Genomic DNA, 15032 nt, shown 5'->3' on the forward strand with positions numbered 1-15032 from the left:
AATTGTTACAAGTCTGGGAGATATCCAAAAAAAAAACTGTAAGATGGCCTAACGGAAAATAGACTAAAGAGCGTCCGAACTTGATCTATAGCTTTCCGTTGAAACGTTAATGCACGTGGGTTGTATAGATCAAGAAAGTTCATTTTAAAGCGGTAAGACTCGGTGACATCACTGCGTGGCCCCAACTTGTAAATAGAACGCTGTGGTGGAGACGAGGACCTTCACGATGATGTCATTGACAAACTGATTATGTTAACATATTGACGTCCTGGTGACGCCCATTTCTTTATTGATGACACCCAAACGTGTTCCGCAGGGTCACGGCCGGGTTCGCTCCTCAATTTCGTCACCCATGGAAGTGGGTCCATAATGCATAAACGCTCAGTAGATCTGATGGCTGCCATGAGACCGGCATTGGCCACCAAGGCTTCCTAATTAAAAGGCTACTCCTGATTGCGTCACAAAAAGTGTCACTTTTACCTCTTGTAATTGTGGAATGTCCCTTAAGGGGACAATAAACTGCCCCACACAGCCTCGACAACAAAATTATGACTATTTTTGAGTACTTTAACGTGCATTCTTTAAAATGTAAAGAAAGCACTTACCTTAGGGAGAAGCTGCAGCTCCCCTCTTCTTCCACCATCCGCTGATTCTTGCCACTGATTGGCTGCTTGAAGCAGCCAATCAGTGGCAAGAAAACACTCCTATCATTAGAAACATAGAAAGTGACGGCAGATAAGAACCTTTAGGCCCATCCGGTCTGCCCACCAATACCCCTCCTTGCGACTTTCGCCGACCAGTGCAAAAGCATGGAAAATAACAGGGGATGGGGGCAAAGAGGCGATCTTCTGCGGAATCCCCCCACACATTTAAAGGGACCTCTAAGCTACCCTTTGGATTAAAGGTCATATGATGCCTGGATCGTCCTTTTAATTACTTTTTTTTTGGCCAGGAGACTAGATTGCGTTCTTTAATACAAAGATAAAACCCGTTCATTAAGCCTCGCTTCCCAACATCAGGGGAAAAAAGGACGATGAGCGTAAGCGGAGCTTGTATTTCACTTATGATAATCATTGCACGGAAATAAAGCTCTGAAGGTGGGAAATGAACGTAGAGAAAGATTCGACGTGATGTCTCCCCTTCTCCTGATGGTATGGAAACATTGCCGCCGCACCGCACTCGATTACATATGATATTGTGCTTCTGTAGTAACCTGATTATTAATGGTCCGTCTCGATGAAAAGTGTACTCAAAAGCAACTTTAAAAGTTACACGTCGTGTCCTTCAGGCTGTGTTTTCTCCACGGTTTGCTGCTACAATTACAGGCACTTTACCCCCCACGCCTCCAGCCATTGAATGCAAAGCTTCTCCGGAGGCGCGGGGAGCGGGACACATAGAAATGTTCATGTTTGTGATAATGGCGTTGATTTAGTGACAGCTGGGGTCAAAATCCCCCCCCTCTCCAAAGATACAGAATTTTTTTTGCAAAGGGGGGGGGGGGTAGATAGTAATGGATTTTTTGACCCAAATGGTAAAGTTGCATTCATAACACCAATGTACATGAAACTGATGGATGAGCTGAGCGTCCGTGGAGTATTCCTGGGTGATAATTCATATTTATAGGTGAACTCCCATCATCTTTATTATTACTGGTATCGGATTAAAAATCTGTGCTGGGGGGTTATTACTGTATACAGTGCTGGGGTTATATTACTGTATACAGCGCTGGGGGTTATATTACTGTATACAGTGCTGGGGGGTTATTACTGTATACAGCACTGGGGTTATATTACTGTATACAGCGCTGGGGGTTATTACTGTATACAGCGCTGGGGGTTATATTACTGTATACAGCGCTGGGGGTTATATTACTGTATACAGTGCTGGGGGGTTATTACTGTATACAGCGCTGGGGGTTATATTACTGTATACAGCGCTGGGGGTATATTACTGTATACAGCGCTGGGGGCGCTATGACTGTATATAGTACTGGGGGGTTATTACTGTATACAGCGCTGGGGGTTATATTACTGTATACAGCCCTGGGGGATTATTACTGTATACAGCTCTGGGGGGTTATTACTGTATACAGCGCTGGGGGTTATTACTGTATACAGCTCTGGGGGTTATTACTGTATACAGCTCTGGGGGATTATTACTCTATACAGTGCTGGGGATTATATTACTGTATACAGCTCTGGGGGGGGTTATTACTGTATACAGCTCTGAGGGATTATTACTCTATACAGTGCTGGGGATTATATTACTGTATACAGCTCTGGGGGGGTTATTACTGTATACAGCGCTGGGGGGTTATTACTGTATACAGCGCTGGGGGATTATTACTGTATAAAGTGCTAAATGTAAGAAAAAAAGCCATGGGACTTCCCTTTAATTTAAGTTACTCTGTGCAGTTAAGAGTCTGATTGTCCTCACCTCTCGCATCATCTACTGAAGCACTAAGTGCACTGACTGCACCCCAACTACCACCCTGTCAGAGTAATTATCAATACAGCGGGGTAACTGCGTAACTGTAAGGGGTACAGCTGCTGCTGCTAAGAGCCCCTGCAACCGGTGGTATATTCCGACCTATCCCGACCAGACACTGCATCTGGCTGGACAAGGATCATGGGGGTTGTAGTTCCACAGCTAGAGAGCTGTTGGTTGACTATCACTATTTTTGAAGGGGGCTTTAACTCAGAGCAATTACGAAGAAAGAGACAAGCGGTGATTACGGATTCAGAAAACCCTGCATCAGAAACATTGCAATAAATATACTTTAGAAGTAACAGCAGCTGTAGTGAATGACTGTGAGATTATATATCATTTTCAGCTCCAGCACTTCTCCTCTTAAGAATTCCAGGGAGCCTAATGAGACCCCCTGCACACATGCGCAGAAAGTGCTCCTTTTGCCGAGAGTAGTGGAGCACAGAGGGGGGCTCGGCTGTTAACCCTAACTCTTCCGAGAATTCATTTTAAAGTATTTATATGCATTCCTCATTGCTGGGGCAAGTACTTTAGAGTACATTCATATTGATTCTTCAACCTATCACTTACCTTAAGTAGAAGCTGCAGCTTCAGAGCAGAAGGACAATGTCCCTGCCATGGTGCCACTTCTGCACACCTGATTGGCTGATCAGTGGCTGGAATCCTGTTGAGATCAATGGGTTTCTTTTGCCACCCCGTGGAATTCTCAGCACTGGAGTTGGCTGGTGGTGAATTTTCCCCCGCTGGGGCAGGAAGGCACAAGCTATTGCATCACTATTAGCTATCACTAAAGTACACATGGTGGCCGGAGTGTCTCTTAATTACACGTTCTTTGTTGGTCAAGCGGCCAAGGGCACCGAGGTGTCTCGTTAACAGGAACAAAAATTTATTCTAAATGAGCAGAAAAAATCATCTTCTCTATGAGATTTCATACATCGGTGATGACGTGTAAGAAGTGGTCACATGTTTGTCACTTTAGAAGACATAGGATGACATGACATGATCACGGAAACCATGCAAACAGCAAGGACATTTAGCTCAATACCCCCCATCACCAGCGCATTCTTCAGATATTTGCTAAGAAGCCAGACCCGGGGAGCCGAGGCATTCGAAACGTTACAATATGCCGAGAAAATGGAGTAAAATGGAGACCCTGTCTCTCGGGAGGCTGCTTCGCTTTTGTTTGCTGCTATTAGTATTTGGGAATTTGTTTTCTCAACAGAAGGAACCAGTTGGCCTTGGACAGTATACACTACTGCACATTAGCCAGGGGTTCCATCCTAAAGTGGCAGATGACCCCACAGTTCTTGGGTCCCCCCCTTGGTTATGTCCCATCAAAGCAGATTTTTTTTTAGGGGTTCACACCGGCCAGAAATGGAGACCTTTGGATGTCTGGTTGGCATTCAACGTGCTGGCCGCGGGCGTCACTTCTGGAACCTCGCGCATGTCTGCCGACTTCCAACAGAGCAATCAAGTCTACTGAGCTCTTAAAGGGCTGTCGTTCCTCTTGACGATCTCGTTAGGAATAAAATAAGGACACGGCGAGAGGCGGCACCGGCTTTTTTTTTCTTTTTTTATTATTGCCGAAAAGAGGCTCTTCCGGTGTTTGTTAGTCTCTCGGGCCGTTCTCGAGTAACGTCGCAGCCGACTCAAGTGAACTTATACCCGCCGCCTCCACTTACATCGTTACGAGTCGGCACCGCGTGTGTGATTTGGAACACACTCTACCTCTTTCCGAGTGCAGTTGATAACATATCCTCGCTCCGGGGGCCTCGAATAACAGATAGGTTGGTAATTACACTTTGTAGAGCAATACTTTATCTCAGGAGTCCTACTGCCAGCGATCGAGACTAATGACAGGATTATAACATCTTTTGTCTGCTATCCCTTAAAAACATATATATATTTACGCCTTTCTTGAAGTTCTTTTATTATCCTCCCACTCGCGCTTTCTGTCTTCTGACGGGCGGTCACCGTGTCTTAGCGGCTGCCATTTCTTTTATTTATTTATTTTTGTCCGCCAGCCACGTTCCCCTTTTGTTAGGATTCTTTTGAACTACATCAGATTACCGGTAATCCTTTTTACCGCCGCCGAGCGCCGCCACGCTGCTTAGACCCCCCCCCCCCCCGCCCCTCTCCGAGGTGCAAATGGTAATGATGGTGCAGGACAGGACTGGAGCTGAGAGCAAGAAATGATTGGATTAGGTAATATATTTCTGCTTTTCGGAAAGATTATTTTAGCGCGGCCACGTCTATGAAAATGAGTTATTTCTCGGGCAGACGTATAAAGATCAGTTGTCCCGCAGAGAATGCGTAGAAAATGCGACGCAGCCATGGCCAGAGTGACCATCCCGTCGCATGCTGACATAGCACCGTCTTTCATTATGTATGATGTCATCATATGGGTCACCTGCTTTTAGTTATACTTTCACCCTGGGTTAATCGGGTAATGGGCGCATCACAAGACCCAGATGACCATCTCGATCTTTAGTCTGTAGGGATGATTAGAGCCGTTTGGCCCTCGATGATTGTGTCATATCCTGGGGACCTGGAATGAATAACGGATTCCAGAGAACGACCAGCATCCCTCGAACCTCCCCCCACCGCTCCCTTCCTCTCCATTCACGGAGGATGACCTCATCCTGTTTCATCCCACTGCAGCAAATACCAGAGGAATGAATAAGGGGAACAGCTTTATCCCAAAACAGGACTCAGAGGTTCCCCTCATCTGAACCGTAGTCTACTGAGACTAGGAAGGAACGGCACGCGAAAAATGGACGTCTGCAGCCGGACGATGCCTCCTTAACCCTTTCTCCTTCAAAACAGCTCTCTCGGTGAACTTCCCAGAGAACATAAGATCCATGCATTTTTTCGGAACGTACATTAACCCCTTCCCTCCCCTTGAAACACATTGCGGTGTGACGCGTTTCCCGCTAGCCCGGTCTTTTTAAGATTAAATTAGCCCGTATAGGTTTTCCTCTTTTTGGTAAAACGGTGAAAAATCAGTTTAATCAGAGAATGAAACAACTAAGAATAAAAGAGAAAGTGAGGAAATGTCAGAAATGAAGATGGAGGGTAAGAATGGAACGGGGAGGGGGGGATTGAGGGCAGGATTTAGGAGAACGGGGATTGAGGGCATTATCTAAAACCCGATCCGGTTTAGCTGCACTCTAGTTCAGGTTAGGACTTAGCAAGTTCTCAGGGCAGCTCGCGGCATTTCCAGTAACCCGTTAACTTCATACAACGGAACTCAGGAGGTCACAACGCTGTAGACGTGAGGGTGAACTCAGCTGAGACTCAGTCCGGGTTGAATATGTTTTATAGTAAAGACAACGCGTATCGGGTATTAAAGGGGTTCAACGAGAAGCTCTTTCTCAGTTGGACCCCATTGACATCAGGCCGGATGTCTTCTAGCAGAATGTGAAGAATATAACGTTTTATCTTTGATTTTCACCGTTGACAATATGGCTTTTCCGCCGCGTTCCCTGCAGCCGGAGAGCACAGAGCTGGCACAGACCCCAGAGACGACATCGCAGGAATGCATATAATATTTCTTGCAGCAACCTAATTATGAGCTTTTCCCAAATACAGCAAAAAAAAAAAAAAGGGGGGGGGAAATCATATCGGAGCTTCTCATCGAATCAGCGTTTCACATCAGGCTCTCCATGCTGAAAATTAACTTCAAATGGCTTCCAGAGTAACTAAAATCTGAGACAATAGCTCCGCGCTTGTCTTAATGTCTGCGTTCCCACCTAGCCAGCCAGAAAACTACCTTTTCCCAACAATTTTTACTGTCTAATTGGCCCACTCGGATAGATCTAATAGGGAAAGGTTTTCGCCTCATTTATTACAAAAAAACCCCAGTCCCAAAACCTTTTCTTTTTTGTTCAGGAAATCGAATTGATTTTCTTTTACCTTTTTTTCTGTAAAATTATTTTATACTTTCTCCTGTTGTTTATGTGGCTTTATTTTTGGAATGCTATTATATGTTAATATATTATTTTTATATATATATGTATATATAATATATATGACACACACTGGCATGTATATCTATATATACGCTACTGTTCAAAAGTTTGGGGTCACTTAGCTGTTTTGATCAGTATCACCACCACAGTGTAGATTTTTGGCAGGCTACACTGGTGTATTGAGGGTGCTGAGAGTTGGAACACAAAACACATAGAGAGCGTTGGGCCAGCCAGGACTGGTTTAACCCCACTATTTAATCTCCAACTGGTCAGTTTCGTTGGCACAGTGTAGATGCTTGGCAGACTACGTTGTGGTGTTGAGGGTTCTGAGAGTTGGAATACAAAGCACGTGGCGAACATCAGGCCAGCCAGGACTGATCTAACCCCAGCGTTTAATCTCCTCCCGTAGCCATTATAGTCGTTTGTACTGCAGGAATGTGTAACGAGACCCGATTGGGTCCATTAATGGATTGTGATCTCCGGGAGATGGTGTTATTGGCTTTGATGTTTCGCGAGAGGCCGTGGGAGGCTGTTTTGATACAAAGTATCTCTGTAAATTATAAACACATTTTTCTGTTTCACAATCCACACTTTGCGGCCCCGCTTCTTTTCGCTCTTCCTGTGATCTGCCGTTAACCGGGCGGAAAGTTCACCGTGTCCAGAAAAAAATAAAATAAACACTTTTCTTAAATCCAATGAAAGCGTTAAACTCCGTTCTCGAGGGCTGTAGCGTGCCAGACGGGTGGAGAATATTACAAGTTTGGAGCCCGACGGAAACATTTTCGGAGTTTCATTTTTGTAATCTCATTTTTATAGCATTTTCATTTATTTTGTTTAGAGGGGGGGGGGGGTACCGTACTATAAAGCATCCAAGCATCCAGATATACACAAGGATATTATTATTATTTTGTTTCCATCATAAAGAAGTAAAATGAAGCACTCAAATGGCCAGTACATCAAATCTTTATTAGTGCCGCCAAACGGGGTCTCCCTAAAGCAGGGAATCTGAATGTAGGGACTGTAAGAAGCGTACATTGTTGGCGCTATATAAATAAAACAATATTAATCATAGTGATAGATATGGGGAGGGAGAGGCAAGAGGTGGACCAACCCCATCCCAGATCCCTTCCAGATGACTTCACCGAGGACCCAAAGGATAAAATACCAATAAAACCGCATTATGAACGAGGGGCAAAATGTATGCCCTTCCAGGGGTAACCTACGTGGTGTTTTGGAGAAGTATAAAGTTTGCCCCTCATTTATAATGCAGTGTAATTCAGGTACTGGATCCTCAGTGAAGTCGTCTGGAAGGGACCTGGGATTGGGTAGGTCCACCTCTCACCGCCCGCTCACTATCATTAACATGTTTTATTTCCGAGGCGCTTCTTACAGTCCATAGATTCAAAGGGTCTGACAAAACTACAACTGACAGGCTAAGACATAGCGGATACATTAGGTAAAGTGGACTCGGCTCGCAAGCTTACAATCTAGAGTGTGTTGCTGGGGCGTCATGATTGTGTAGAATAGTTTGTAACTAATAGAATTCTAATTAAATCTCCCAGGCAAAGTGAGAAAGTCAGCAGAAAATAAAGAGATCTTTAAAGTTCTTAATTCTTCTAACTCTGTCTTACCAATTTAATAATGTTTCAAAATATATCATTTTGGCTCCATCGCGTTTCGCCTGGAGTAACTCTGCGGAAAGATGTGCGCATGTCACGCTTTTACCCGGCACTAGGAGGTATGAAGCACTCTCGGTACATCAAAAATCTAAACTATATATAATTTGTATATATATATTATTGTTTTTGGGCCAATGGCCAGCTCATGTGACCCGCACACACAGAAGGACACGTTGAATGTTATCTTCCATGCAAGAAAGAATGATATTACCCAAGAGCAGCAGTTCAGGGTCTGTATTTTTTAGGAAACGTTGACAGCAATGGAACAAGTTCCCTTCAGAACAATAACAGGAGCTGTTTTTATTTCTCAGCTCTGGATATCACTAAGTGGTGGCGGGAATCTATCCCCAAGCTTGCCTCATCCTAATTAAAGGGAACAGCTGATTGGAACCTTTTAAGAAGGTTTTATAGAACGTGTTTTGGTATCTCCTGCACTTGGGCGAGCCTGGAATAGATTATGATCTGAGATATTGCCAAAGAGCACTTTCCATGATAAAGGGGGTTGCTGACCTTGCTGGCACCAAAAGGGTTATTAATCCATTACCTTCCTGCCATTAGAGCTCTTATGATATGAGCGATTGTTCAGAGATGGCTTCCGTATTGATCCGTCAACCCCCCCCCCCCCCCCGCCCCGGGGGTGAAGTAAGATAAGGACTTGTCAGGTTGACCTACCATCTTGAGAAACAACATTAAACATTATAAGTAAAGGAATAAGGACAGGCGGAATGTTTTTGGACATTGAACAATGTTACTCTTTAGAAACGTGAAGCGTTATTTTTGGGCTGTTTGGGTTGTACATTGTTATGTGGGGCCCCTATCAGAAGAGTAGACCCTATACAAGTATGATCTAGATGTATAATATTCCAGAACTTTAATCCATGGTTTTATACAACATTGTTTTGGATCTCGTTTTTTTTTATCTTGTATTGTATCATTAAAATTTATTATAATATTAGGCAGGGGCCCCTGAAGTTGTTTTCCCTAGGGCCCCTAAAAATCTTAACACCAACCCCTTACTGTAAGAGGACACATGTCCAGTACTGTGTTTCTCCAGAACCAAAAGTATCCAGTACTGTCATTCTCCAGAACCAAAAGTGTCCAGTACTGTCATTCACCAGAACCAAAAGTATCCAGTACTGTCATTCTCCAGAACCAAAAGTGTCCAGTACTGTCATTCACCAGAACCAAAAGTGTCCAGTACTGTCATTCACCAGAACCAAAAGTATCCAGTACTGTCATTCTCCAGAACCAAATGTATCCAGTGTGATTTTCCAGACCCAAATGTGTGTCCAGTACTGTCTTTCTCCAGATCCAAAAGTGTCCGGTACTGTCATTCTCCAGAACCAAATATATCCCGCGGTATCATTTTCCAGATCCAAATGTATCCAGTACTTTCATTATCCAGACCCAAATGTGGATCCAGTACTCTCATTATCCAGAATCAGATGTGTTCAGTACTACGAAGCCCGTTTTGTTTGATTTTGCATTATTTTTTTAGTTGTGTATCATGTTTTTTCTGGTCTTGGTACTCGGGCGGGAGACTTGCCCCGAGGCTATACAAATGTAGCAAAAGGATTCATGTCTGACCCGGGACTTTCTTGGAATAATGTTGATACATTAAGTGTTTCAGAGTTTTTAGTTGCTACAACTTCCCGTGCATTCAGCTTTAAGAAAGGCTTTGAGAGGACAAGAGAGGGGCTACAGAGAGCAGGCAGCACGGGGTTAATGGTGCTCCGTGCATGGGTAGGCGTTTCCAGACCTCGGATGTCATCACTAGAAGCAGCCAGAGCATGAAGGGGGCCCTTTGTTGGCAGTCTAACGTATGCAGATCTCCCTGCCTAACACAGAGAATGGTCGGGGAGAGAGCCCATGAGTCCAGCAAGAACCTGGATTAAAAAGTGAGCAGGGTTTTCAATTCTTTCTAACCCCCCGCTCCTGAAGAAGATCCTGTGATCAAAATGGGTAAGCGTGGACCTTAGAGATCTTGGTGGACCCCCTACCTTCCACCTTCCCAGGAATATAAGATCTTCTCCGTTGCTGGCCTGGATCGATCAACTTTTGGAGTCTCTTTTCTAAGTTTGCATTCGTGGGGAGTAAAAGGAAAAAGTGGGGAGCTAAGCACAGCCCCAGTGACTCGATCAAGGCCTGGCTGTGGCCTGCCCTACACCGGACCTCTCGCATGTTGGACGGAGGAAAAGTGAGAGAAAAGTCCCGGAGGAGGAGGGGAAGCCGATCGGACAAGTCCTGCGTGCAGCATATGAAAATGTTGGAAATCTGCTTGAAGTTAGTGGGCTGCAAATCCAAAAAAGGTCTCTCCTCATCTTCCAGCTGCTATCTCGAAGGTGAGATAAACTGGGTGTCAGTGGACAAAAGGGTGGTGGGGGGGGAGTAGGAGGAGGGTGGAGAAGGCCCAGGCTGGAGCTGCAGCCAGCTGGAGTCCTCGCATCTCTAATCCCCTTTTTCTAGGCCTCAGCACAGATTAGGAGCAGCTACACCCTCCCTGGCCACAGTCAAAACCAAAATTAAACTAAAAAAAAAGATTATTTAGGAAAACGATGCAGGGATATCAGCCGCCGGAGCCCGATACAAAGTCCTAAGCGATACAAGAACAAAAACTTCCGAGGAAGACTTCCGATGCTTACATATGTTTCATTTCTAAGTCCGAGGATCTCCATACGTCTTTTCATGCTGATACCCTTAGATTACTCTTTCCCCCTGATGAAGGTATTATGGGGTTCTAATGTTTTATGTTGGGTTTCCATAAAGAATTTTGGGCAGGATGTGCCTCCTCTTAAAAAAACAAAAGACGCATTTAATGGTATCATCCGGTAACAATGTATATTTTGACTTTGCTTTCTTTAGGTTATGAAAGCAATTTATCTAGCGTGGACATCAATGTCCCCTGTGTGTGGACAACTTATCTAGCGTGGACATCAATGTCCTCTGTGTGTGGACAACTTATCTAGCGTGGACATCAATGTCCCCTGTATGTGGATAACTTATCTAGCGTGGCCATCAATGTCCCCTGTATGTGGATAACTTATCTAGCGTGGCCATCAATGTCCCCTGTATGTGGATTACTTATCTAGCGTGGACATCAATGTCCTCTGTGTGTGGACAATTTATCTAGATGATGCCATTTCCCAGTGCGCCCCATTAGGTGACATAAAACCCAGTTGGTAGTATTTTGAATCTTCTTGGACTCCGGAATTAGATTTCATCCTTTTCGGAAATTTGGTGTCACTAAACGGGGGTAGAATTGGAAATAACATAATCGGATAAAAATGTGGTTGTTACGTATTCAAAAAAGTGACTCAAAGTTTGAAAAATGGTCTTATCGCCATAGCAACCTGTGGAAAACTTTAGCGGATTGGACCATTCCATTGGGATCTACGGTGATAAAGCTACTTTCTGAACTTTACACCAGAGTCACATTTTATTCATACCTCCCCCAAAAGAATTTGATCATTAAAGTCCTTATTCAACAGTTATGCCGGTACGTTATTAGCATAAGCGGGGATCAGAATTACATATAATGCTCCGACTTTCTAAATCACGCTATTGCTGCTCGGAAAGAAGATATCGTCAGCCTTCTGTGTGTTCACTATTCAGGTATTCCATGTTCACGGATTTACACATTTGCACAAGATAAAGTGTAACCCCTTTTTGCTGTTCGCTGGCACCTTGAGAGTGTTTGTGGCCATGCGCAGTAGGCAGCAAGTCTGCCATGTGACACCCAGCCAGAGAGGCTGCCTTTGGTTTTGTTGTGTTTATACCTGACTTTGTCGAGTTTCTTTTCACAGCGTTTTCGGGTCGAGTATTGGTACACTATACTATTAAGCAGCTTTTTTTACAGGAAGAGTACACGAAATGGTGAGTTTATGGAGATCAATAGCAAAAGTGTATTAGTGAATAAGGTACCGCGGGAACCTATAACGCCCTTTCTCCCATAGGATCAATGGTTCCATATTCACTGATTTCTGTATTCTCAGGGGAATGGCAAGGATTCAGTGTATTTGCTTCTAGTGATATATTAAAACATTAAACCATGTGGTAGAGCCACCAAGATAGAGGTTATCTAGTTTACCAAGTTGCTAAACCTTTTAGACTACAGTGCGGGGCAGCTGCTGCGGTGGCAAAATGGACTTTTAGTATATTTTATATTTGCTGCTGGTTCCGGCTAATTGTCGCCTCTTCTACTTTGGATGACTGGAGCCCTGACATACCTGCCATCCATTTATTTAATTAGCATTTATTGATACAATTAACTTTGTACGCAGCTGAACAGCGCGTGTCGTCTTTTAAAGACTAATCAGGCTCGGCGGAAATGATCTTGCGTGGACTCGTTTTAACTGCTCTTGGGGTGAGGTGGATTTGGGATTTTAAGGGTCTTCTATGATCTTTGCCTTAAGACTGTCACACTTGGCCTCGGCCTCCCATCCATTTTCTGATGGGGCTCCAAGAATCAACGGGGCCCTAGGCATTTGGCAAGAATGTTTACACGATAGCACCAGCCCCGGTCAAAGGCCATGTTGTCTTCATTGACCTCTGTGATGAAGGCTGTCGTTCCATCCGAGAAGCTGCAGGAGCGACTGCTGTGTTTTCTGGTCAGCCCTTTGGTTACTATGGCTGGTCATTACCGATCTAGATCCCACATCGGCCTCCACTTCTCGATTGGGTGCTAATTAAGGTAGGGTGGGTTTCCGTTAATCCTGGTGAATCAGCCCTGAGTGGGTGAGTCTCTCCTGAAGCCACATCCTGCCCTTCAGTAATTTGAAGCATGAACCCAAGGCTCTTCTCCTCCTCCTCCTCGTCCCAAAAGCTTTCTCATTGAGTGGAAACCTGGCATTAATACCGTACTCGCAGCCACCTAGAGCAAGGCATATTATCTTTATAGAGCTCAGTGCGCTGAATCGATGAAAAGGGTCCTTGGGGTAGGGGCGGTGTAGGCATCATATTACACCGAGCAGAACCTCAGACGGGAGAACATAAAAAAATCTCGATACACTAAGACATAAAGCGTTATTTAGAAAGGCCTCAGCAGAGAGCCTCCATTCTCATCGCATGTCGCTAATCGCATGGTATGACGTGTATTGATTTATTAAAAGAAATATGTAAATGCCATTACAGTCTTTCAGCTGCCTAACCATTGCTTTCTTCTCTCCCCTTCTCTCCTCTGTCTCCTCGTCTTTTTCCGACTTGCTCCCCAGAAGCCTTGCAAAGACCAGTAGTGACCGATTTCGAACCCCAAGGTTTAAGCGAAGCTGCCCGTTGGAATTCCAAGGAAAACCTTCTCTCCGGCCCCGGTGAAAATGACCCGAACCTCTTCGTTGCACTGTATGATTTCGTGGCCAGCGGGGACAACACACTTAGCATTACTAAAGGTAAGATCTCTTCTGGGCTCTGATCCATATGATCCTTTTATAACTTAGTATGCCAATAGAAACCCCTTTACACCCATACCCCATCTAGGCATCAGACTGATTAATTCTGGCCTAGAGTCATGTGACACACGGAGAGGAGACCGGCAGGTTAAACAGCTTGGTTTCCATTGCAGCAGAAGAAAACTTTGTGAAAATTCTCTCTGGTATTGTTGAAATCTGCTTAGTTTTTTCTCCTTAGCAGAGTTTGACCATTACCTTGTAATTACATATTGTTTTGTTCACAGTTGTTATAATAAATCTTTGTCTTGCGGTTTATTATGTGGGTAGGAATTTGGACACAAAAAGCAAACCGGAAACAAATGAAATGAGTCGTGAGGTCAGGGACATATAATAAGTTCGGATAACTTTTTACAGTGTCTGGGGTTTGAATTGTGTCTTTACGACAGGTGAGAAACTCCGTGTTTTGGGATACAACCATAATGGAGAGTGGTGTGAGGCTCAGACCAAGAACGGTCAAGGCTGGGTGCCCAGTAACTACATCACGCCAGTCAACAGCCCCGAAAAGCATTCCTGGTATCACGGACCCGTATCTCGGAACGCCGCCGAGTACCTGCTGAGCAGCGGAATCAACGGCAGCTTCTTGGTGCGGGAGAGCGAGAGCAGCCCCGGGCAGAGATCCATATCCCTGAGATACGAAGGCAGGGTCTACCACTACCGGATCAATACTGCCTCCGACGGGAAGGTAGGTGGTCACGGGCAGCTTACGTATGTTCTGCACCATCCTTCACCAACTACCCCAGACACATGTCTCTGTCTGTAGCCGGCAAATCTCTCTTTTTTTTTTAAATTAGTGCGTATTTGTCACGGACATGATTAGAGCGTCTAGTGTCCAGATCGTGGTGGCCACAAGTGAAGACAGCCTATATCGTAACCTATTATTAGGTGGTAGGATAGTTGCTGTGTTTTATTTTTTGTTATCATGGTATGTTGTACTGTAGGGAGGTGTATTGATGCAGAATGTTCATACTTATGCAGCTGTATGTTCTTTAGTACTTTGATTGCTTGCTAAGTAGTTGGTAGATCCAGCTGTTGCTAATCTACAAATCAGACGTAGCTGGGAATCATGGGCGTTGTAGCCTCTGAATCAGAGAATTCCTCTGAGTGTCTCTCTCAGCAACCCTGTTTCACCGATACTTCTCAATCTACATCTCATACCAACGGCCTTGGGATATCAGGATGGCCCAAAATTGCATGACCAGGAAATCCATACCTGTCCAGGAGGCTCCAAGCGTCCGAGACAGCCTTTGATCTTCAGAAATCAGGCTTTTTAGCTGTACAGATTTCAGATATGCGGAATGATACCATAGCGTGTACTGCGAATGAATGAAAACACATTGCTGATTTACGTGAAACATTTGTAAGCAAAGACAATGAATACATTGTAATAAGCAGCGGCTCTTCTGAACGCAAAGTCTGCCGGTACGACGGTGGAGACATACGCCGGCGCTCTG

The 15032-nt window shown here is 44.7% G+C and overlaps 1 protein-coding gene across 4 annotated transcripts in view; it reads left to right on the top strand.

Moving 5' to 3' along the window:
- The window catches only part of LOC149281768 (tyrosine-protein kinase ABL1-like), a 65310-nt gene that overhangs the window by 34424 nt on the left and 15854 nt on the right, over nt 1–15032 (top strand). Inside the window, exons 1-3 of one of the 4 annotated variants that reach the window (XM_089498938.1) lie at nt 10401–10479; nt 13348–13521; nt 13968–14263. In XM_089498938.1, coding sequence (XP_089355064.1) covers nt 10401–10479; nt 13348–13521; nt 13968–14263 — 549 coding nt within the window. Of the gene's footprint in view, nt 1–10400; nt 10480–13347; nt 13522–13967; nt 14264–15032 lie in introns of those variants that run through there. The other 3 variants (XM_089498939.1, XM_089498936.1, XM_089498937.1) reach the window with 3 other exon arrangements.

Source organism: Sceloporus occidentalis, unplaced genomic scaffold (genome assembly GCF_023333645.1).
Source record: "Sceloporus occidentalis isolate IW3139 unplaced genomic scaffold, rSceOcc1.0.p SCAF_127, whole genome shotgun sequence".
NCBI classification, from domain to species: Eukaryota; Metazoa; Chordata; class Lepidosauria; order Squamata; family Phrynosomatidae; genus Sceloporus; species Sceloporus occidentalis.